The sequence below is a fragment of the Vanessa tameamea genome, chromosome 17 (assembly GCF_037043105.1).
Source record: "Vanessa tameamea isolate UH-Manoa-2023 chromosome 17, ilVanTame1 primary haplotype, whole genome shotgun sequence".
Classification (NCBI taxonomy): Eukaryota; Metazoa; Arthropoda; class Insecta; order Lepidoptera; family Nymphalidae; genus Vanessa; species Vanessa tameamea.
Genome location: NC_087325.1, coordinates 2456365 through 2483318, shown reverse-complemented (window position 1 = coordinate 2483318; position 26954 = coordinate 2456365). Strand labels below are relative to the sequence as shown.

General features: G+C 32.5%; 3 protein-coding genes across 3 annotated transcripts in view; 1 reads left to right on the top strand and 2 right to left on the bottom strand.

Moving 5' to 3' along the window:
- Positions 1–26954, bottom strand: part of LOC113400502 (mitochondrial coenzyme A diphosphatase NUDT8-like) — a 90700-nt gene that overhangs the window by 5804 nt on the left and 57942 nt on the right. The window lies entirely within an intron of this gene.
- Positions 12725–14248, top strand: LOC113400316 (serine protease inhibitor dipetalogastin-like). The gene is made up of 2 exons (XM_026639841.2): positions 12725–12939; positions 13591–14248. Exons 1-2 carry the CDS (start codon positions 12810–12812, stop codon positions 14229–14231), a joined length of 771 nt encoding a protein of 256 aa, XP_026495626.2. The 5' UTR covers positions 12725–12809; the 3' UTR covers positions 14232–14248.
- On the bottom strand, positions 14739–26338 carry LOC113400312 (SWI/SNF-related matrix-associated actin-dependent regulator of chromatin subfamily A-like protein 1). Its single transcript, XM_026639838.2, has 14 exons — positions 25886–26338; positions 25667–25782; positions 24895–24995; positions 24631–24765; positions 24297–24402; positions 23264–23347; positions 21947–22127; positions 21581–21731; positions 21023–21187; positions 20275–20428; positions 19759–19890; positions 19119–19244; positions 16826–16885; positions 14739–16159 (listed from the first exon to the last, which is right to left on the bottom strand). Exons 1-14 carry the CDS (start codon positions 26223–26225, stop codon positions 15923–15925), a joined length of 2088 nt encoding a protein of 695 aa, XP_026495623.1. The 5' UTR covers positions 26226–26338; the 3' UTR covers positions 14739–15922.

Below are 26954 nucleotides of genomic sequence, written 5' to 3'. Positions count from 1 at the left end.
AAGCCCTTCAAAGTTTTCGCAATTATACTGACACAATTACGAAAACGACGTATTTTCCTCTCAAGAGATTATAACTTGTTTACACTAATTGTCAAGTATTTTTTATTTATTTCATTATTTTCCCCAGGTGAGAAGGTTGTATACAGAGCTAAAAAATTGCTTCAACATATTTTATACAAAATAGTATAACAAAGTAAAATATTACCTAAAACAAACAGACAATTACAGAAGTACATTATCTATTTTACAGCAAGCAATGTCCTTTATTAAAGTAATTGCTAATATGCTTAATTTAGTGTGGCACAATACAATATCAAGAACTAGGATCGAAACGGCAATAATTACATCGCTATGTTTTCCGATAGGCAGGCCTATTATATCTTAAGCCAGAGAACAGGGGAGGTAAAAAATTCGGTAGCTGTGCGTTAGGGTGGGCCATGCCTACGATGATAAAATTCTAGATCATAGGTAGGGATTTTTAAAAGAAGCTAAGATCTAAGAAGATATCTTAAAAATGCTTTTAGACAGAGGAAGGGAAATTTACCTTAAAGGTGCTTGCACCCTTACATACTTGCTTGAGACGGTTATTGGAAAAATTATCATCTATTAAACAGGAAACTGCGTGGAAATCTAAAAATAGAAACGGTGCCGAGAGCGTGATAAGTTCCGCATTTCCTTAACAAGAGCTAGGTATTTCCCCCGAAGTTTGTTTCATTGGATTGATTACAGACTGTTACTTATTATTGATTATTTATGATGGGTAATTAAGGATGTCTTGTTGTATCGTCTTGAAAAAAACTTTATTCCGATTCGTTGTCAGCTTTACATTTAAAAGGACACCTCAAAAATTATTTTACGGTACTAATTAAATTAAGTAGGTAGGTATCTATAAAAATCATATATAAAATTCAATTATTAAATGAAGTGTACTTGGTTATTTATTTTACATATTTAAAATAAATGTTATAACGATTATAATATTACTACGAAAGGGTATAATTTAGAAGATAAGGTCAATCAATTTCAATTAAAGTATTCTTAGTGTTTAATGTTATTTATAAAACTTACAAAATTATTTTGTTAAATGTAAAAGTTTAATTTATTAGCAGTTGTTCATTTTATATGTACAGTTTTATAATTTACTAAGTGCTAAATAATTAGTTCAACACTTTAATCGATTTAAGCGCGAAATTAAATTTTCGTGTGTAAAATTTTCTTATTACGTTTGGATACTTTATTCTCTATATATTTCTACTATACTATATATATATATATATATATATATAGAGATATATTATATATATACTCTACATATACGCCTCAAATCTCTCCTTAATCTCTGATTGAATTGATATACCCATTAAATAGTGTCTTTTTCATTTACTTAGTATGTTAATAATCGATACATTTTTTATCTAAGGTTTTTAAAGCTAATGGAAAAATTTTAAGCTACATCCAGAGTATTTGTTTGAAATTAAGTTAAAATTAAGTTGACATTATGTACAGTTACCACAAACTCGAAGAAATCGAAACTTTTCAATTTTACACATTGTGCAAGTTACGAAACGAATAATATGCATTCTGGGCATTACCAACATACAAAGTCATTAAAGACTTAAATCTCTTTGGCTATTTAATTTTAAAATATATCCATGTGTTAATATAAAATTAAATCATAAATAAATTAAATCAATTAATAAGGTGTATTTGATATAATCATATAAAATGTAGCCAATTATAATTAATCTTTTACACTAGACTATTCAGAAACAATATAAATAAAAAGAAAGATTATAGAAAACCATGCCGAATTTAAGTCATATACAATTTTTAAATTCAAAGTACTTTTGTATCGTCAAGCGCTACCACTCATGCAAATTTCTAATAATATATCTAATAGATAGATACATCAGACAGGGTACTCCGGCTATTAAGTACCTCCTTATGTACTGTACACATTTACGAATCAAATTTATTCCTTTAGTGTATAATATTTTCAATTAAAGACAATGATCTGCGACTCATTACTAAATACTCACAAGTAAATTAATATCTAAATAACAATAGAGTCAAGAGAATCTTCATTATTCATTTGTCTCAGGAAAGACCGGTTGTTATTGATCTACGAAGCGCAAGCGCGCAGTCGTTAAAATAGTAGGAAAAACCCGCATTAACCCTTTAAAAACCAACTGATAATATTATGTTTAGTTAAAAAATAACCTAAGTTCATATAAATTAGTATACAAATGAATAAGCCTATTTTAAATTGAAATATGAACAATGCAATGGACTCGATGGATTTTTAAAGTAAGATATTAATTTAAAAATTCAGAATCACTTAAAAAACAGAACTTGTTGAGGTCCAGCAACCCGATGCTAGGATACCAATATACCACAATTACAAATATGTTTATATGAGGGTAAAGTAAAGTAACAGCTTACAGCATCTAATGTGCTGGAGTAAAGCCTCCTCTCCCATTTGACGAGAAGGTTAGAAGCTTATTAAATCATTATTATGAGGTGGATACACATATGACTGTTTTTTATTCATAATATGCAGGCTTTTCACGCTTGTTTCTTCTCGCCGAGCACGAGATAAATATATAGATAAATTCAAATTAAGCATATGAAAATTCGGTGGTGCTTCCCGGGTTTGAACTCGGAATTATCGGTAAGATAAGATTTAGAACGTATTCCATTTCGCTGTTATAATACGGGTTAATATACATTGTGCATATGCCAATATTTCATCCTATACATGAAGGCTTTCCCACGGCACCGTAGAGAACAAGATGAATAAGCACAGATTTTTATGAAACTAATGACTTACCCAATACTGTTTTTATCAGTCTGGTGAAAGACCTTGTAACTGTTTTTCCTATTTTTAAATTATATTTTAAATCTTTTTTTGTTCAATTTTACATTCTAGGTAAGTATTTCTTACCTAGAATGTAAAATTGATGTATAAATAGCGCTGCTCAAATAATAGAGCACTGTTTTGCATTAGACACAAGTGAGGGATCCCATCCCTATTCTTCAAATAGAATATATAATATAGATATTTTTCCACTTTAAACGAGATCAACTCAAATAATTACTAAGAGACTTAACTATATACCTACAAATAAAAATTAAAAATAGTTACAGCACAAATCATGACCGCGTCGATTGTTGGCAAGAATGCTAGCAGCATTTCTCCGTTGAATCGCTATTCCGATCCTCTGGGCAAAATATGAACCATCCTAACTTAAATAAACAATTATAATACATTTTCTATATTATCCTCCTTTATCAATCTCGGCTATAAATTAAGAAAAATATTCATAGTACGATACAAACACGAATTAAGTATCATCTTTTAAGGAAATTTAATAGACGTTTACACGTATTGGTATTTGCAATGTTTTATATGGTCTGTAACTATGCGATAAATAATGTAGTTGGGTTTTTATACGCAAGTATCAAATAAAACATAGTCGTTCCATATAAAAGATAAATAACGTTAAACATGACTATTCTGTCAGTCATTTTAAAATAATTTAATAATAATGTGGCATGAGTCGAATTCACTTTAAGTGTCTATTTATTAGCAATAAATAATGTAAATTTCGAACGGAAGATCTATCGTGTAAAATCAAACACTGAGCACGATCGTGATATATTTTATAATAAAATGATAACATTTGTATGGTACATAGCAGCAATAGAGATACTCTTAATATTGTGTTTAAGAAAAGAGCTTGCTAGTGAAATAGCATGCTATCTACTCAGCATGGCCACTCGTAGTCTATTGATTTGTGCCATAGTATGACTGTGTTGCGCGTTTTATATGAGATTAATGCACATTAGCAACTTACAAGTTTTTATTGTCTATACAATATACTTAAAATAAACATGAATTTAGAGAAATTAATAATCTTAAATATCGTACTACTTTTTACAAAAAAAAAAAATTAAAAACATTGTATAAAATCTTTTTACGCTTCTAGCCATATTTGAATCTAGAAATGTCGTTCGTCGTTTCATTATATGTACATCTTCTTCTAGATTTTGTATAATTACTACTACTAAATTTTTGTTCCTATTTTTGGTTTCAAGCAACGCTATATTATACTGATTATTATTGCAGAGCCCTTCAGTATAGGCCCTACTATCAACCTAACATGACCTTCTGGCCTAATGTCAAATATGAATACCGAACTCGAAACTAATCAAAGACATTGTGATTTAGACATAGACAATTTTATTACTTTATATTCTTAACAGTTTAAAAAACGTATTTTGTATTTAAATTATATTTATGCTCCGGTTGCATTTATTAGTACATACATTATTATTGGCTATTCGTTTTTTGAATTCATTTAAACGTTCAAACCGCTTGGCAACATGGCAAATTGTAAATAGAGCTAATACAGAACGGAAGAAAAAAATACTATTATAACTTATTTCTAGGCCTCTGTGTAAGACCATGTAATGTAAGACCGATTGTTGTGTTCCGGTTTGAAGAGTGAGTCAGCCAGTGTAACTACAGGCACAAGGGATAACATAACATCTAAACTTCCAAGGCTGGCGGCACGTAATAGAATAATTAGTCTCGCAAACAATAAGTGTGAAACGTTATCGTATTTAAAGGCGTGTTCTGAGATCGGGTCCTTTTAACGTATCAAATTACACGGGTGAAATTATATGAAATTATGAAATATATATTGAAGGAAATTTCAAGGAAACCTTATCGTTTAAATTGCACTATCAATACAACAACAAATATTTTCTAGCATTACGTTTTTTACCAATACATACATAATAAAATACCCAAATTATCATAATAGAATACGTCAATCTTAACGAAAATTGGAGGTTCAAACCCGAGTTAACACTGAGTTTTCATGTGCTTGGTGTTTATAATTCCTCTCATGCGCATGGATACTTGTGCTAATACAATTTAGCAGGCAGTGGAAAAAATATTGATGAAGTCGAACTGAAACATAAGCTAACATTGCTCATTTCGAAAGACAACGATAAAAAAAGGTTTTTTTTTTTAAATCTATTGCTGCGCCTTGTATGTCAGACCAAGCGAATTTACTTGGACAAGGTTTCGATACCGTTTTATGTACTGCACATCAGCGCTTAATTACTAATATGTTCAATCGATGCCATGTCAATTTGTATAAATATACAGACTCTGTCGGGTTTTCTCGTGTTTATTTAAGTAGAGAACACAAACAACGTTGCAGTGTAAATCATACTCAAGTAGTTTTGCTTGAGAACAACCTCGTTGCAATGTGTGCGAAACAAATAGCTGTTATAAATATTATTTAAATATATTAACATGAGCTTAGCTTTACGATGTGTTTTCCCGTCGATTACGAACGTTGTTCTATGCCTAATTGTTTAGATAAGATCAGTAAAGTTAATAGCTTTTCAAATATCTAAGCTATTTCAAAATGTATTTACAAAATGAGCTAGGAAATTCAAGATGGCGCAATGGATCGACATGATGTGATTAAACATTAAGCTCAATAATAATTCTAAAGACTTTTTCTACAAATTTTTAATTTTAAAAACTTGAAAGCTAGCCATAAATAATTATTTGCTATACTTAGCTTTCAGTACTTATATATGATTACTTTCTTCCCCTCTTTAACCGAGGGTGCAGGGATTACAAAAAACCTGCTCGTCGCGCATTGGGGAGCGATTCGCTGGTCATCGTCTTGGACCATCGGAATTGGACAATTTAAATATTTTTATTGCGTAGTAGAGATCGCCAGAGCAATGCTTGCAACCAGTGCTTGTTATATTTAAGACGGATCTGATTAGTCTACTGAAAATAACATTTGATTAAAGAGGTACTTTGAACTTTGGGTTCGCTCTTGCATTTCATCTCTCATCATTTGTATGAATTTATGTAAATTTTAGTTTCATATATAGCAATATCAAGTATGTACCTTGATCTGGTTGACGTGTTACAAAAGAAACCGATAAACAAATATTTAAAACAGCAATAGCAACAGTTGTATAAACTTGCTGTTTCTCGAAACATCGATTAGATTGTTACCTACAAGAAATTAACGACAGGATTGATGATGTATTCTTTTGATATTCTTACTAGTGACCTGGCCCGACTTCGCACTGCATTTTATTAATAAAGAAAATGTTATAATATAAATATAATTATGGTGTAAACTACTTATATTTATATCGTAACATTCAGGAATAATGTAGGACGTTAAAACAATTTTTAGAATCGCGTCATAACTCCTTGCCATTACATAGATAATGCAGTGGTACATACAAACAAACAAGTTTCACTTATTTATAATATTAGTTAAGATGATTTATTTATATAAAATGTTCGCACATTTAATTCTTATGTTTACTACCATTATATTCTAATCATGATGAAAAATTATGGAGTTTAATTGACAGAGACTGAGGAAAATCTACAAGATGCAATGTTCTTGATGTAGACGATCACTCAGATTACAGTGAATTAAAATTTAATGTGTCTGTGTGTGCTTGAATGTGTGTATGTGTGTATACGTGAAATGAGTTTTTGTATAAAGTTATTTATATGGTTTTTAATATATCGCAAAGCTATTGAATTAATTTGGTGGCTTAATATATTTGATATATTATGGTGTTGCTTTAGTGATCGGCTCAACTGCATGACTGCACTGGTTCGATTTCGAATCACGACAAGTATAGCCATATGTGAGTTAGTTAAAAGCGTGATTGTTTTGTGACCTCAAAACAGGTTTTCTACGTGGAAATTGTTTAAAAGCTTTAAAATGCGCTCTGTTATTTTACCGCAGTGTACGTTTATAAACATAACATTACACGATTGACTGTAAATGTAATTCCAACAGACGTGGGAGTCAGGAAACTTTTCCTTCGTTGAAATAACAAATGTTTGAAAAAACTACCCAATTTTCTAAGAGGTTGCATCGCAAGATGTTAAATGAAAATATTAAAACGTTTTTTCAATATTACGATCGATTTAATATCCGATGGACCTCCTTTCGGGTAGGAGTTATCCGCGCACCGGATCGATAATGTAATAAAGAGAGCCAACCCTACGTAATTTGTTATGACGCACGAGGTCCCAACTGTCACAATCACATCACTTAAGTCTTGTGTTTTCCAAACAGTGATGTCAGAAATGTCCAGGATTTACCACGAGGAGGTGATTAACCTCCACCCCTCTATAAATATCCCAGAACAATGAACATGAACAGCATTCAGTAATTAATTATAATAATGATTAAAAGTTATAATACAACAATTCATTACAATGTGAATGATTTTTATTAATTTTACATTTATGTACCCCTTCCAGGGCTTATATAAATGCTTCGCATCATGTAAATTAAATATTTAATAAGCCTGGACCCTTTAGGATCGAATACAAAAAATATTATAATAATAAAAGAAAATAACGTAAACAATAACTTAAGTAAAAGCTATATTTCATTTATTTAAAGCTTAATGAAATGTAATAAGTATAATTGCATATTTACTCACTCAATTGTGTAGCTAAGCTGAAAAAATCGAGCCGCTACCTAAAATTTATAAACTATTTAAAAAATATATTAAATAATTTTATATGTTTAATATAGTAATATAATCAAAGTTAATAAAAACATCATAGTTTTATTTTTTAAATGTTGCATGTACTGTTGAATCACACATACTTATATGAATCCTAAAAATATTTCACTCCCTTTTTGGGTTGTGTAGTTAGGGATCTTTGATTTGTAACTCCTTCATAAAAAACAATGTCCTAAGGATTGTGTCGGCACACTTAACAAATATCTAATAAGTGCAAACTTAACCGTAATAATAAGATAAGGTACGATAAACATCTATTAACGCATTGTTTTTCTTATAAGTTATCATCAATGACTCACTATTACTTATAATTACAACACAAATAAACAACTTACCTGAAGATTTTGGTAAATAATCTATATAATTTTTATTTTTTTTTAACCTTTGCGAGCGGCGGTCGTTAGATAGTTTCATTTATATTTAATTATAGTAATAATTGTCCTAATTAATTAAACGATTGTGTAGGTTTCAGGAAGTGTGAGATTATAAATAATGTTACCGTTAAAATTGTTATTCTGAATTATGAGAGATAGATTACCTATATTAGTTGCGTGATGTTTATTTAATTTTTTTTTAATTTATCCTACCTTTGTTTTTTAATATACATATTTTTAAATACATCAATTAATTCACAAATATGTATCACGAAGTTTTGAATGGATACGGAATATTATGTTTTTGTAAACTAATTTGCAGGAACGAACACAGTTTTTATAACTTGTGAACTACATTTAAGTACTAATTGTTACAGAAATTATACTTAGCTTGTATATGTACAAAACTTGATTTTATAAGTCCATCTTCACTTCTGGTGTTTACACAATGATTATCTATATTACTGAGAATATACTATTGCTGTGAAGTGATTCGCAGTACGAAGGGAAACTAGAGCTTCTAAATGATAAATAACCTACACTTTATTTTTTGTAAAATAAAAACAGTTTACAAACAGTTTCAATATAAACAGATAATTAAACTGTTAAAATTTGCCGTAACAAATAATACCTCTCATATTTATAGTAAATGTAAATTTAATTTACTATAATACTTAGTTACTATTATTATAAACCAGATACTATTTAATATTTATTTATATATATTTTATTGGTAGATCCAATAGGATCCAAGGAAGGTTAATAAGAAAGTTTAAAGATTATATAGCTGCTGTGGATGTTGTAGAAATCATATGATCCATTCAATAAATTTAGTTTATTCTTGTAAAATGACGATCATCGAAATCAAAAGTGTTCGCAATTTAAATAAAGTATGTAGTATTATATTGAAGGGTCTTCAAGTAAGCGGATAGGTAGGTACATCAAATAATCAACAATATTTATAATAGTTTACAATATTTATGTTTTCCAGTTTTGATTACAATCTTTCGTTTATAAACTCAGATTAAAAATTCCCTTGTCAAATTCAAAAATATATTTTTTTCTACTTTTATTTATAAAAACGTTAAACCAAAAAGTATTTATTTCATATAAGATTTTAAATAAACATGGTTATTTTTATTACTAACAGTATTTAAAACGGGATATTTACCATGTTTTTTATTTTTATTTGGTGGAGCTCGATATTTCGACATTATCTACGAATATCTTGTTCACGAGACTGAACGAGTCTGGTAAGGTAAGGGAGATGGTAAATTTCCCGGTTTAAATACTGTTAGTATTTATTTCATTTATATAATTCTGTGATGAATAGCCATAAACTATACAACCCTATGTTATTTAAAATAATTTATAAGGTTACACTATTTTTTGATTGCGAAAGCAACTTTCTAAGGACGAAATTACAAACGACTTACAAACTTATATGCACCGATCTTATTTATCTAAGGTGTAAACTAAGCAGCGCTTGCTCGGATCTGAATCTGGGTTTTATCGACTCAACTATCTTTTCTGAAAGCTTTTTTTTTAAACGAATCAGTATTAACTTGACTTCAAATAATGAGTTTATAAGTGACGCGGTCTCCAAGTTATTATAATTTATAGCAACGTTTAAATGAGGTAATTTTCTAAAAAAGTAAAAACCTTTATTTTTTGTCGTTTAACAATAACGACTTTAAAGAATACGTATACCCGGCCAACATAAAATAAATATAATGTGCTATAAGTTAGTTAATAGTAACTATTAACTATGCGACATTCTGCCAATATATGAAACCCTTATTTCATTCAATATTATGAGATAGCTACTTCTCACCTCTATTTCAGGTAAGTTATGGAGCTCCGTAACCATAATCAAAACTAATAAAAAATGTTTTTTTTTAAATTTTGTTTTGGTTTGTGTTATACCTATAGTGGGTAGCTAATTGTATTTTGAAGCCATAATTTTTTTTTCTGTGATTATACTTAATACTTAACAATAGCCTACAAATAAAGACAATTACATATCTTGTAATTTTTTCTTTTACAATTTCTAAATAATCTAATATCCGTAAACAAAAAAAGATCAGAAACACCGATTGTTTCTGATCTTTTTTTGTTAATAACCCGAAATTATTTTGTAAAAGTATCTGAAGCCGGTCAAATGTTATTCATAACAATATATCTATATTCAGAACCTAAATTACATATCTTATGGATATCCTTGCTCTAGATTCCATTTAAACATCAAGATCAATGAAGTAATAATATAAACTATAAATGTTCCTTTAATTGTATTTTGCTGTTAAATACGAAACAACTTCAATTGTACATTTCGAAGGTCTATATTTCAAAAATAAAAATAAATCAGCGTTATTCTGATGATGAGGTTTTTTATGCATAACAAAAGTATAGATTTGAATTTATAATAGCTACTATTTATCTATATTTACAAATGACTAGGTTTATTGGAATTCGTACCAAAAAATCTTGTAAACCGATTCACTTAAAACTTACAACATACTATGCAGCGCGTATCAGCGTTTTTAGTACTTATAAGATAATATTAAATAAATAGGTGGGAATCGCAGTTTTATTCGCATTAATTTAGGCTATTCAAGTGACAGGCGTGATTATTCTCTTCTTGTAATTATTGTAAGAATTAAATTAACGTCTATTATCTGTTACATTTGTAATAATATCGATGATGATGTCTTCCTGATCGATTTTGTCAACTGCAGCCGATCTCGAGGGAGGGTAGCCATGACGCAGGATGTGCACAAGTTTGTGTGCAAAGAAAGATGAATATTAAATGAAAACAATTGAAATATCTGTTGCATTACACCAAATTTTGCCGTAAAACATAGTATTACTATGAAATAATCAAAAAACCTATACAATTTTCTTATTTGTTAACTGTTACTTTTATATAAATACATAGTAGGTTCACACTTACAACGACTAGACTCCCGCGGCTACTGATATTTTTTTGAGTAAAAGTAATTTTTTATCTGAGCAAAAATGAAATTATTAATTCATTTATTTCTTGGTGGTAGGGTTTTGTGCAAGCCCATATGGGTAGGTTACCCATATGGGCTTACCCACTCATCAGATATTCCACCGCCAAGCAGTGATACTAACCATATCATTAAAAAAACTCAACCAAACACTTTTAATGCATTGGTATAAAAATGTATATAAGTTGGCTCCTATTATCTTTGATACGAATTGTTTTTATTTTCATTGTTGTGATATTTTGCTAAGAAGCTACGATAACCTTAGGTAAGTTATTTTTATTGACTGCTTTAAAATGATTAAAATATTTGTTTTCGTTTGGTCTTTTGTAATTTATGTGTTCACAAATATACTAAGTAGTGTGTAGCAGGTATAGTATTTTTATACTCTCATGCAAATACTACTTTCTCGATTGATATGGAATCTACTTACTTATGGCAACTTACCAATAGCCGAAAAAATAGTACATGTAATGTCGATATGTTTATTTGTTAAATATTTATGTAATACATTCACTCAATTAGCATGTCTGTATGTTACCAAAAATAGAAAATGGGTCATTTTATATTGGCAATCGAAATATTTATAAGGGGTTTTATTTATTTTTTATCAAATATTGTATTGACTGAAACCCTTGTATTATATTTGTATATACTGCAAACAAACGACAAGGGATCACTACATTAAATTGACCCTAAAGAACAGAGACATTGCGGTAACATGCAACACTGTATCTGTCAAGGTTTTATCGACCTCGATCTTTATAAGAAATATGATCACAATATTTGTGATCATCGAACACACTCGAGATTATTATGAGGAAGTATACGAAGCATAACATAAATGACCTATTGACCGCTGCTATTGTGATTATGTAAAAAGATTTGTTGGAAAAGAGTAATTCTTCATCAACGTTATATTTTTATTTGTCGACGATCCTTTACTAGATGCAGATGATATTTAAAATATTTTTTTTGAATTTCAAATGTTATTCGTAGATTAAACCATGCAAATGAACTTATTAAATGATTCAAATGATTGAGCTCAAATTTTGCACTACATTTTGATGTTGGTGATAATAGATATCTGTGTATATAAAAGCGAAATACCACTCACTGATTAATCACGAAATCTCAGAAACTATAACATCTACAAACTTGAAATTGGGCAGTAAAGGTAAGTTCCGTATAGTGTAGTGGTGTAGTCATCGGGTAAGAACGGATTTTACGAAACTCTACCCCTAAGGGAGTGAAACGGGTGTTGGAAGTTTGTATTTTATATACTTCGCGCTAATAATTCCGCAGGTTCAGCAAGTACCTATAGTACAATAGTGTGTTTTAGAAACACACTAGTTTGACTTTGATAAAATGGGCAGCGGATTTCTTTTTGACCCATTGGCCTTGACTGTGTCACCTGGAGGAGGAAAAGGCACAGAACAACGTCTTAACTCCTATGGTTACCTGTTCTGAGGCCGGCTGACTCGACTTAGGACGTCGTCATGTCGGGAAAGAGTAGTAATGCATTATCTAAATAATAATAAAAAATTGTCATTAAGCTAATATGTAGGTATTCCCACATAAAATTATATTGAGGAATACTTATAATAAGAAATAATAAATTTCAAATGAAGAATTCAGTATTCATTAACAATATTATTTTTGACTTACAGTTCTAAGTACTGGAACAATATAAATAAATACGCGAGCCGATTCGCAGGAAACACCGTTTGTTTGTGTTGACGCATGCTTGGGAAATCACATGGACGAGAGAACCTTCGTTGGGAAAATATTACTTTATATATAAAGGAGTCGTTTTATGGCATTTATCATTCAGTATTCAACTCGTTCAAGAGTGAAGACGCAATCTTGTACTGTGTGGTGTATATATAATATTTTTCTTGATAACTTTAAGAGAATAATAATTGTCAAAATGTTTTACCAGTTCGGTAAGTACTTAGTATGATTTTATTTTTGATTTTAAGCAGTACAATATACAAAATACTGTTAGTATAATACCTATAAAAATATTTTTGTGAATATTTAAAAATCATTCATTCTTTTTCAATTTTTAATTGTCTTGAATTTGTTTAAACAAATGCTAACTATCAATTTTCATAACTAACAATAGGTACTAAATTTTCATACAACTAATACATTAGTTTTTAAATATTAGCAACCAAAAACATTTATTTATAAACAATAAATAAACATATTCAATTGCGATTCCTCGACATTGCAACCTTCTAAGCGATCAATTATTTAGATACAATATATAATTACGATAGAAACTAGATAAAATATTGCGTGTCCACGAACAACAATGCATACTTTGTGTTAATAACATTTATGTTATGTTGATTTTCACCATAAAAATAAAACTATTCCAAATAGTTTTTATTTTTTTACAAATAATAAATGAAAATAGGGGATTTTTCTACGATCTACATAATAAAAAAAACTCGTACTTCTTATAAGTACGACTTTATAGGAATTATAAGTACATTACAACTTAATATTAAAAAGGAAAAAAATAGTTTAATTTTTAAACAAAATAGAGGATATTATTTTCAATTATTTAATAAAAAAATGTTTGCTAGGTGTTTTACTTCTGGTCGGCACCTACTTGTCCGTGACATCTGCGCTGCCGCCGTGTGTGTGCACAAGGGAACTGAAACCGGTTTGCGGTTCCGACGGAAACACATACAGCAACGAATGTTTGCTCAACTGCAAGCGTCTCGAAAACCAAGATCTTAAGGTCGAGAGGAGCGGACTGTGCGAGAACGAGCCACCCAGCTGTTTCTGCACATACGAGTACCAACCTATATGCGGGACGAATGGTGTGACATATCCCAACAAGTGCTCCCTGGAATGCGAGCGAGCCGACGTCAAGATCGCCTACACAGGCGAATGTAAGGCCGACGAGGTCACCAAACTGCTGCCATGTACGTGCACGAGAGAGAGGAAGCCCGTGTGCGGCACGGACGGCAACACGTACAGCAACCCGTGCATGTTGAACTGCGCTCGGGAGCAGAACGAGGACTTAAACATCGACCATGCCGGCCGCTGCACCAATGATATTAAAGTCGTCGAGCACGCGGAGAATGTGTCGTGCGCGTGCACGAGGAACTTAGCTCCGGTGTGCGCGTCCAACGGCGTCACGTTCAACAACGTGTGCCTCATGCAGTGCTCGGGAACACACTTGACCGTGGTCAAAGACGGACCCTGTGAATTTGCGTAGGATACTCAACATCTATACTAACTAGATTAAGACCGAATTAGATGATAAAAAAGTGCTAAAAGCGCAAAACTGACAATATTATGAAATTTTCATTTCCAAAGTCGAAGTGGAATCTAAGCAATAGATTAAGATACAAGTTTATTCGATATTATTTTATTTTAATAACCTTGGTTGCTTCATTTACTAATATTAAAATCAACTATACCACTATTGTTTTTATGCTGGTTATCTAAAAGGTAACATTACAATATTATTAATATCGTTGTAATGTTACCTTTTAGATAACCTGAATATTATTGAATCTGTACACATCACTTTTATCGTGACGTAAAATGGTATTATTTATAAATTGTGTTCCAAAATTTTTTATTATTAACTATACAGATATAGTAATATTGTTTTGTTTTGTTTAAATATTAAGAGAGGAGAAAAAAAATCAATGTTATTTTTTTATTATTTATTTAAAATAAAAATAACAAATTTCAAACTGGCAATTTTTACTGACAAGTGATTTCCCTTAGCGCATAAGAAAATTAAAAATAAACATATCATGGAATCATATAAATTATGGAAACTTGTTACAAAAAATATTTTTCCAAAAACCGTACATTAAATATTTAACAGAGATTTATAAGTTGTTTCTTGAGTATCAACATAGACTTACATATTACAATATATTATTTGTAAAAGGAAAATATTATACTTTTATTGGATTTTTTTATGAAAATCTATAGAATAAACCTGTTATGAATACATATTTGCTGAGAGAATGCGTTCCTGACGTTTGTCAGATCAAGACTACTGTGATCAGTCTTACAGGTTTTGACGCAAGCCTTTCAAGCAGCTACCGTCACTGCGATCGTGGGATACCCGTCCACCCGGTGCTACCAAGATGACGATCGTCACGCACGCATATTACTGACATTGAACCCCAACACAAAAAGCCTGTTATTCTATACTAATATTATAAACCTGAAAATAACCTTGTCTGTCTGTCCCTTACTCTTTCACGGACAAACCGCTGACAAATTTCATAAAATTTGGTATGAAGTATGCTGGAATCTAAAACCGGGCAACCAACCCAGACAACGCGAGCGAAGCCGCAGGCGACTACTATTTCATAATATTTCTTATATATTATATTTTCTATCAACGGTGGGGTGCCCCTACTATTATTTTTCTGAGCTGCAAGATCTCTATGTACGACTACGCTCCTGACACACTATACAACAATGTAGCGTTAACTCGTATTGTTGCCAGTATGAATTAAAAAATGTATATTCTTAATAACTTAAAAAATATCGCGGCGCACAATTCTGTCATTCATTGTAAGTTGACATCATTAAATAGTTTTTAATTATATTATTCGTTTGTAGGTCAAATAAACGATGCACATATCTTTATTGTATATTTTACATCATTCAACGATCACGGATTCACGCCCTCAATCAAAGACCTCTCAATGAACGCATTCTCTCAGCGGCCGGACATTAATTGATGTATGTTTTCATTTTTTTTTTATTATTCATTTTGTAACATTATTAGCTGCTCGCTATGTATCAAGCGACCGCAATTAATTTCATCAACATCACATAAAACAGCAAAGAAGATTAATTATTTCGGTAACAGATAATTAATTTATAATGTTGACAATTATAACAGATTATAAAATATTTGACAAAGGCGCAGTCTCATAAATCCAAGTTCGCTAATAGGTCGTCGTCATCGTCGTGTTCCAAAAAGAAATCCATTTCACAACTTGTTTGCATTTTCTCCTGCGTGTTTTCTTCCAAACAACTTGTGTTTTGACTTTTAGAAGCCTCAGACTGCAATGGAACTTTTCTAATATTCGTTCCGGGAATGTAATCATTTTTATTTTTGTAACTGCTCTTCGGCGATAAATACTGTGTCATACTAGTTTTACTTTCCTGTGAATAAATATAATTTAATTAAACTCGTATTTTTTTTTAGGTAGGTAGGCCGGGAATGGCCCCCTGATGGTAAGTAGTCACCATCACCCATAGAAAAAATATTAACCATTCCTTAAGTCGACCCTCGTGCTTGTAGTTACACTGAATCACTCACCCTTCAAACCGGAACACAACAATAATGATTACTGCTATTTGGTAGTGGGTGGTATCTACCCAGACGGTCTTGCACAAAGCCCTACCACCAAGTACAGTTCGTTTTAAGCACTAATTATTTGTAAAAAATAATATTGTTTTATTTTATTTTACGTCCCACTGCTGGGCAAAGGCCTTCTCTCCCCCTTTGAAGGTTTGGGGCTTACTTCACCATGCTTCCCCAATTCGGGTTGGCGGTATCCTCGCAATGTTTTCCTTCATTGCGTCGTATAAAATTAATCATAAATACAAAATAAACGCATACATTCAGCGGTGCTTGACCAGGGCTTAAAGTTTAAACTCAAAAACATCAGTCAAGATTCACGCCTTGTAACCACTAGGCCATTACGTCTCTTTATATTTATGTATACAGATTTGAAATAATACCATACTTTACAATTTAAAAATAAACATGCTCTGTAATAAATAATTATTTTTATAATTGGTTTCTATTTAATAATGGGATCATACCTGACGAGTCAGGGTTGTGTTCTCGAAGGTTTCGCCGCTGAGACCCACGTTGTTTAAAACCTGGAACAATGGGAGACGACGAATAACATTTTAATACTATTGAAATGAAGTCGTCTGGGCTCTCAACGCCTAATACATACTTATATTATTAGTATTGCATATTAATACCGTATTGCCATCAAATCTTAACCTTCCTGTAACTTAAATTGTGACTCTGAGATATAAATAAATTCAGGTATATTCTAATAATGTTGATGCAAATCAAATATAAAATACTCACGAGGGAGGGACGTCAGTCAAAATCAAAATCAATATATACATTATTCAAGTAGACTTTTACAAGCACTTTTGAATCGTAATTTATCAAACTATATCAAGTGAAGCTACAACCGGTTCAGTATATAGATTCTTCTGACAAGAACCGGCAAGAAACTCAGTAGTTACTCTTTTTCAACATTTAAAAATACAAAGTCATGTTAGTAAAATACAATTATATATGTATGTAATATATCCCGCCCGGAAGTCAACAAGTATTAGCTTTACGCTTTTTTATCATCTATATAATCTTGTTTCGAATAACATGCCTTCTTTACCAAAGTTTTTTTTTACAAAATAGTGAAATTCAAATGTAATAGAAAATCGAGATGAGTCTTGAGACACGCGGTTTGAACTAAGCTGCTTTCGCTATATATACCATGTATTAAAGTAACAACCTTTGAAAATAAATAAATGAATAAATAATATATAAAACCGAATACAACAGAACGAGACGGAGACAAAGAGAAAGAGAGAGGGAAGGTCGCACTAAGGCTTTTCCTGACGTGACGATTTCGGCCAGTACTTTTCTACTTTAAAAAATTATCTTCTGTTGGCAGTTTTCGTTCCAAAAAGGTCACGAGTACTGTCGAAAGAAGTGAAATCTCAAATCTTTAGAATAACTGTCTCCTTTTCGAATTTTTAAATCTAATTTTGTTTGAATTATTTAATTTCCATAAATTTTTAGTTAAAATTAACAACATCAGTCTGGTTTACACATCTACTGACACTCCAAGCAATAATAACATACAATTTAAATTTTACATAGTTTAGTAATCAATCAAAACTTATGGTGGGCTGAATAAGATCAATCCAAAATATCTATACAACTTATTTGAAATAATGTATATTATTTACATAGATAAGAAAAAATAATTATTTATTAATAGAAATTTAATAATATATAATTATATATACTAATACACTGCATATGTATTAGTATATGTAATTATTGTTAATAATAAGATGTTTGTTACTTCTGTTACCTAACTACATAGGATCAGTTATAGTTTAGGCTTTCATCAGGATGCCAGGAAATTCTCAAAAAGTTATAGTTGTCAAATTGAAGTAAATCTATCATATTAACTTTCCTAGTTTTTTTATTTATTATTTTTATAATACTCCATTATGCATATATATATATATATATATATATATATATATATATGCAGGTGGAAGGCCCGATACGTTCTTGAACACAAATTAATAGAACTCGAACATCTTATCAAACTCAACTAACGACGGATGAAGCTGAAGTAACAAATTTATACAGATAGAATTGTCTTTTAGTATTATTATTTGGAACAGAAAAGGTTGACATCGTTATTTGACCAAACCAACTAAAAACAAAAAATGCTCATGAAGCACACAGACAGCAACGAGCTATAAATACCACCACCAAACTAAACGCCTGCGGCAAAGACCTCCCCTCCTCTCGAGAAGTTTTGGGAGCAAAGTCAAAGTCAAAAATCTTTATTCAATATAGAAGTGTTTACACTTGCTTATTGATAGTCAAAAATCTACCACCGGTTCGGAATTTAACACTTCAGACCTGAGAAGAACCGGCGAAAGAAACTCAGCGGGATATCTTTTTTTTTCCATGTTACATGTACAATAATTATTATATTTTAGTTATTTGCAACAGCCAGGAAAGTGACTACCACCGCCCATGGACATCTGCAACACCGGGGGGCTTGCAGGTGCGTTGCCGGCCTTTCAGGAAAGAGTACGCTCTTTTCTTGAAGGTTCCCAAGTCGTATCGGTTCGGAAAAACCGCCGAAAGCTGGTTCCACAGAGTGGTGTATGAGGTGTCTACGGTGCTGTCGTCTACATAGGAGTGAATGTTACTGATTTGCAACAAGTCATTGATATGCAGAAGAAACAGAGTTGGTGATAGAACGCAGCCTTGTGGAACACCAGTATTGACCAGAATCCTCCCAGAATCAGAATCTCCAAGACAGGAGGCCGGGGCACTCACGTCGAGTTTGTCCTGCAGCATGGGCCACATGAAGTCGTCGGCGGTGCCGCGCGCCAGCAGGTAGCGCGCGCACACGGCGCCCGAGCGGCCCAGCCGGTGCGCGCGGGACTCCGCCTGCGTCAGCATCTGCGCGCACGCCGGGGGAAATTAACACACTCTGTACACCTATGATGATACATTTTAATTAAAACTTAACTCGAAATATTCAATTTTACAGAGCATATATCACAGCTTGAGTAGTTCTTATCAACTTAAATTATAAATTAATATATTTAATTGATACCAAAAACCTGACTTTTAACATAATGTAAGCAATGTTTGTGAAAAACTATTTCTATTAAATGACGAGCATTTAGTGTCTAAACTTGTAGGTGCGTCCAAGCTTATATTACAGAATAACTAGCTTTATGTGTAGTGCGAGTTTCACGAAATTTCTTCAATATAACTTCACCGTCGCGTAATCGAAAATTTTCAAATTATCATATTTGCCAGCTCTTGCAATCCACTGGAAACAGCCAATCACAAGCGTTAACGTCGTCACATCAATGCCATCGAATAAGTAAAAAAAACTCGCACTAGGCAAACTGATCGTAAAATAAAATCGCATTTTCGTTCATCAGGTAGAGTAGTAAAGTGTGACCCCGGGGTTCCAGTGCAGCTCGGCGAACAGCACCAGGTCGGCCCTCGTCAGCGTGAGGCCGGAGCCGGCCGCCGTCACCGACAGCACGGCGCAGCGGCACGACTCCACGTGCTGGAACGTCTCGACCAGCTCCTTGAATTAAACGACAATACATTGTGTACTGCTGTTATATATGTATACGTTTTATTAATTACATTTAAACAGAACCATGAACTTCACGTTTGTGACGTCATTAGTCTTAATTTTATTTAAAGCGAGTCAAACGCGCATCATGTTTTCGTATAAGTTATATAATGGTTTAGTATTTTTTCCACTAGATCACTTGAAAAGAGCTCTCCTTATTTATTTATATTTTCGGGTTCTTTATACATATACAAAAATAAATTTGATGTCCAGTTGACATTCCAGTAACAATATATCAGTATATGTACAAATGATACATAATATGTTTTCATTAATAATAATCAAACGACTATTCTGTAGTTTTGTGTAAATATTAGCAATGTATGTACATACGGCTCTAGTGTTGGTGGGGGTGGAACCCACTATACATATGTAGTGGGTGCTGGTCTCGTCCAGGGTGTAGCAGATGGCGTCGATCATGTTCCGGTGGTGCGCGAACACGAGGAACTTGCTGGTGGTTTCTTTTAGCAATTGCTTGATGTATTTACTGTAGAGTTGAAAACATTTCATAAGTATTACATTTCATAAAACGGTAGTATTTAATTTAAAAAAAAAACTATTTTTCGTTCCAAGTTGTTTTTCTAGGGGAATATAATTATAATAATGCCCCATTATAAGGAATTACTAATATACCTATTTACCCCTCCAATTTCGCCTAAAGCTTGTTTAGGGGGGGATGTCTACAATAGCACAAGAGGATCGGGTTCTGCCCTTAAACGAAGATAATTTGAGTCCCGGTGATGGGCATAGGCTACTTTTTTGAATGAATGCCTCGACGGTTAAAAGGGGTGGGGGGGGGCGTTTTGTGTGCTCTAGGTGAAGTATTATAAATTACGCGGGAAATGCCGCAGGTTCAGCTGGTATAATTTAAATTATTTTTTATTACTATTTCCCTATTAATTTATAATTTACTTATAAATGTTGATTATGTGGTGATTAGTGAAATAATGTTGCGTCTTATTCTTTTAAATGTCAAATCAATGCTGAAAGAAAGGGATAAAATAGTGTTTAATAACGTTTATACGTAAGGCTGAAACAAATTAAAACTAATTCAAGTAAAATCTATTAACATTGATAATACCATATGGCAGGGATTTTGACTTCAGCCGATTTGCTAAAGTAAGTGATCAACGCTGCGTGCTTGTCCGACGACCTCGTGTTCTCGAAGGCCTTCGCCATCTGAGAGAGCCCTTGCGCCTTCTCCTTCGTGAACTGGAGCAGCGAGTGATCCAGTAGCACTGATTCCCTGGATAAAATTATTATTTATGTGAATAAAAACGAATGGTTATATGTATGTTCTCTATATGTTTCTAATCCATTCATTCGTTGTAAATTTTTTTATTATTTTGTTTGCTGTCTGTCTGTCAATATGTAAACATTTTTACAACGACGAGGAATAAATAAAAAAGCTTATCTATAGTTATCTACACTTATATTATAAATGCAAAAGTTACTCTGTCTGTCTGTTGTTCTTTCACGGTCAATTCATAGAATCAAATTTGCTGAAATTTAGATCCCCAAGGACCGAAACAAAAACTTATCCATGCCTAATATCCGGCCCCTAAAACGTGAGCAAAGCCGCGGGCTACTACTTATTTTAAATAATTACAAGAAAACCGAGAAGTATAAAACGGAGTACCTTGTTTTTTTCTCCAGATCTGTTAAAACTTTTTCTTTAGTTCTTCGTATAAGGAATCTCTTTTGCAGTATAATTTGCAGCTCGGTTAAGTTGGACTGCCCCGTCATGTCCCAGCCGAAATTCGTCTGTTTCCCGCCGCAATACCGCTTACCTAGGACGCATTCTTTTTTAAACCTTTTCTCATTTTCATATATTAATATTTATATTTTTTTCATTCCGCCTGTCGTCACACCGGCTCAGCCACCCTTCAAAACCAGAACACAACGATACAACACTGCCGCTCGGCGGTAAAATTGTGCGGGCGTACCTACGTAGACGGGCTCGCACGAAGCCCCACCGACGAGTAGCATTGAACGCCGTACTGACCGTACTCGGTGAAGGAGCCGAGCAGGCGCGGCGCGATGAGCGCCAGCTGCGTGTAGAGCTCGGCGGGCCGGCTGAGCGCGGGCGTGCCGCTCAGCAGCACGAGGCGCGCGCCGCCCGCCGCCACGCGCGCCAGCGCCTGCGTGCAGCGCGCCTTGTGCGACTTCAGGTTGTGCGACTCGTCCTGCAACGCCGGCCCGAGCGCGCCCGGTCGGTGGTTACGATTTGGGGGTTTAGACACACGGGGGGCGTTTTTAAAGAATTTATTTAGGGGATTTTTTAGGATTTTTAAAAGCCAAAAGTAACTTTTAAAAATAAGTTAAGAAAAACTGAATTTGAGGAAAGAAAAATTATGAAACAAAAAATTAAAAATTGTATACACTTATATTTAAAATTTCCCCTCGACCTGGTTGCACAATAAAACTGCAGGGGATTTTTAATCGACGTTTGACGGGAATCTGAAGTCCTAGGGAGAACTGTAGGAGTTGGCATCCGACACACCCGCCCGCATAATGCGTGTTCGTACTCGCTCACACACCGAACAAACATTTCGACTTAAACACGTGCACGGTGCGGTCACTCAGGACGCACACTAAGAGAGACAGACGTTGTTTTTTAATCTCCTTCTCTATCTATAGTAGTTTGTAAACACAGATGTTTAAATATTTATATAACCACCTCGCTACTTGATTACTTTTGGGTTTAAATCTAACCTAATACAGTCAAAAATGAGTCGTACCAAAGTCGAAGTCAAAAATCTTTATTCAATATAGAAGTTACAGTTGCCTTGCTTAATAGTTAAAAATCTACCTCCGACTCGGAAACAACCGGACCTGACAAGAACCAGCAAGGAACTAAGATGGATTATTTTTTTTAAATTTAATTTTCGTTATTTGAAACAGCCTGGGGGCGATCATCTCATTCCCAAAGTGTGCAATCAATTAAGAAGTCAGTTTTAGTAATATCCCATTGTAAACAAACACTCTTAAATGATTCTTTATAATTTTACATAACATTATCAAAAACAAATTGCGAAGTGACAGTCATTATTTTAATTTCTTTAAATTTACGTTAGGAGTAGTGAATTTAATACATTTTGTCTTTTTATTATGTACCTATATAGAGTTTCAGAAATCGAAGTCACAACTCACGCTTTTAGACGTAAGATTACATAGTCATGGATTACTGGCGTTGTTCTTTTTAAATTAACATATTATAGAGTACGATAATTTAAAAATAAATTAGCGTGAATTACATATAATATAAGTATACGACATGTTAACCTAGAAAAAATTCTACACTTAATTCAAAAATACTTACAACAATAATCATTCCAAATTTCTTATCCTTCAGCAGTTCTGTATGCATGCCTGCTATTTTATAGCTGACAATAACAATCTCCGTCTGAAAAAAACAGTCGATTTAACTGCAAAAACCCTTATAACATAAAATAGGTCCTTTACTTTTTTTTTTAATGTAGATTTATTCACGCACGATGGCGCAAGCATTCAAGTTAATGTATCGTGCATTAATAATTAATATATTTTATTGATTTGATACATCCCTATCATGAGGTGCGTAGCTACCGCCGTATCTGCCGTATCATTTCAAATTTTTAAATACGAACATAAAATAATTTTTAAATTGGGTCCATTTAAACCACAAGGACAGAAAAGATTCAGAAAGTAACCGACCTTTTTCGGTCTACTATTATTCATATAATAAGGCAGGCATAAAGATCCCAAGACCATGGTTATGTTATTCTAATGTTTTACCGTACCGTATTGCCTCTTCTGAGAGCCGAGATGGCCCAGTGGTTAGAACGCGTGCATCTTAACCGATGATTTCGGGTTCAAACCCAGGCAGGCACCACTGAATTTTCATGTGCTTAATTTGTGTTTATAATTCATCTCGTGCTCGGCGGTGAAGGAAAACATCGTGAGGAAACCTGCATGTGTCTAATTTCAACGAAATTCTGCCACATGTGTATTCCACCAACCCGCATTGGAGCAGCGTGGTGGAATATGCTCCATACCTTCTCCTCAACGGGAGAGGAGGCCTTAGCCCAGCAGTGGGAAATTTACAGGCTGATTATGTTTATGTTATGTTATTGCCTCTTCTGTTGGGTATTAGCAGATCGTCAAAGCAAATCGTACTCATCTGCATAGGTTAACGGTGTTTCCATTACAAGAAATTTTACGCAAACGATACTTGAAAATGAAAAAATTATTTTGTGAGAACTCTTTACCCTTCCTAAAGGCCCCCCAACAATTTTTTTACGGGGCCACCAACAAAGGCATGCTACGCTTCTGCCTATCATATAGTATGTAATAGATAATATCATTTATAGTACCTGTCTATCCGCGACGAATTCACTGTCCTTGCTACTGGTAAGTGTCACAATGTTCATCATAGGGACGGACGGTAACACCTCATGAATAGTATTCTGCCAAGTTCCTCTATGAAAAAATAAATTATAATACACTTTAATATTAACTTATCTGTCTATATTTAAGTAATAAATCAACATTATTATGAAAATATATATTATTTGTATGTAAATGTATTTATCGTGACATATCACTTTAATAAATATTACAGCACATGAACAAAATTATTTTTGTGCAAATGATTCTTAACTCTATTGCAAACAGGAAGTGTAAGTAAAATATAATTAATGTAGTTACCTCATTGAAGACGTTGTAACAATGAGCAGAGGCCAGTTGTGTCTGTAATAACTAGCAATAGCAAGTGCTTGGTATGTCTTCCCGAGCCCCATGTCATCTGCTATCATGCAATGCCCTTGTCTGGCTATACCGAACCTAAATATTTTATTAATATTATCTGATTTTTAACTTATTACTTTGGCTTTAATATTATGTAAGAAATATCCTCTAAGTTAATCCAATTATTATGTAACGATTCCAATTATTTTTTGTCAAATGTCATACCGAACTCCATCCTCCTGGAATGGCATTAATTTATTCCGAAGTGTCTTTTCTATTGGTGATAAATCCACAGTGTTCGGATCTATTACAGGTTCATTAAGTATCTGCGAACACATAAACACATTAGTTTTTATAAAATATACTATCAGAAATATATTGCTAGAAAATCTATCAATTTTATTAGATATACTTAAACCCTTTTTTAAATTAGGTACATCAACACTATATAAGTTTTAATATGACATATACATATATATTTAAATAAAAATAGATAAAAGAAAGTTGTTTTATTTGTGAATGAATGAAAAATATTTTTAATAATAATTAACTATTATATATTATTTATGTTTTACCAGGCAGATTATGATTGATTTGTTTAAGTATAACAAATGATTATAATATAAATCTTGCTTTTCATTTCTTAATCATTCATGGAACTTAGATAATGTATTTGCAATTTCTAAAAACATTAAAAACTGTATCACAAATTTAAATGTAACTTGTGTAGAGATTATAGGTAAATATTACAGGTATCTTATGAATGCATTAGTTAAAACTGAACATATGTATGGAGGTATTATATGACACAAACAATCATAATGATTACTGGTTTAATGTGTAACTGATTTTATCTATTCATCTCTGATGTCACCATACAAAAGCCAACCTCTTTACTCTTTTACTTTCAAGCAAAGGTATAAAGAGCCACCCAGGATGTCACTTGATGTCATAACTAATGGAGTATTTTTTTAATCATGCAAAACACTATATAAACCTTTAAGACATATGATGGCAAAGGTCCAAGGACTACATGTGGTGCTAATGATGATACTTTCAACATCAACTCTTGATAATCTTTTATGGAAAAATTCCATAACTTCGAATTTATATCTGCGGACAAACATATGTTATTGTAAAATATCATATCAATATTAAATGTTAACTTAAAATTACATATAAAATTAATAGCACTAGTAACAATTGTGTTTCTCACCGTAAGTCTTAGAAGGTATTGTCTTGAAGATATTGATGAGCGGGGCGCTAAACTCTGAGGGATTCACCTCAAATCTATCTTCAGAAATCAAATAAACAGTGCCAGTGACAACCTTTGTACTAGGAATGGAGGCATTTTCAGCGAAACTCTTGCTATTCTCCGGCTTACCGTAAGGATGAAATCCTATAGACGACGCAGCACTAGATTTCACAGGTCCAGCACTTGAGTTTATAGGCGAAAATGTATTCATTCGTAAACATTGTTGATTGTTAAGCTTTTCTTGTCTTTTTTGTAAGGCAGCTAAGCGTTTCCTCTCAATTTCTTCTTTGGTACATGCCATATTTTATTGGCATACAAAAACTTTTTTAAATAATATGATGTTTGTTTAATTCTCATAATAAACATAACATACTTATCAACTAGTGTCAACTGTCTGCGTTAGTGTGTTTATAATTTTATATCGTAACAACACTGATCACTACGATTTAAATTCAATCAAGTGCATAGCCACAGATAACTACAGTCTTCAATATCATATAATTAAAAAAGCTGTACACAATGAGCCGGTGTGTTTGTGCGGAATCCCACTGAGCCTCAGTTTAGGAGTACAGAGATCATAGAGTGATGAAACTGTTAATTCGTCATTTCTGTATACATTTGACATCTTTCATTTGATTAGGATCAATGATGTTCTGAATATCATTGATTAGGATTAATTTTTCTAAACTACTACCAGACTGCATAGAAATATATATATTTTTATTTTCTACCGCACTTTTTAATTTAAACATTCATTTTTTTATTGTTTTGGCTTTTATTTGTGCCAAGGGAATGGGGAAGATTATTTCGCTAATGTCACGTGCGATTAAACATTCATCAAAGAAGAGTAACGAATAACTTTTTACTTATTATAGTTGACATCGGTCATCTAACATCTAATATACTTTATTTATTTATTACCTAAAAGCCATTAAACTAAGAATTTAATTGAATTTATTTATTACTTTTATTCTTGCGTTTGTAAATTTAGATAGAAATAATGTTGTGTTAGGATTTATCTGTATATTTT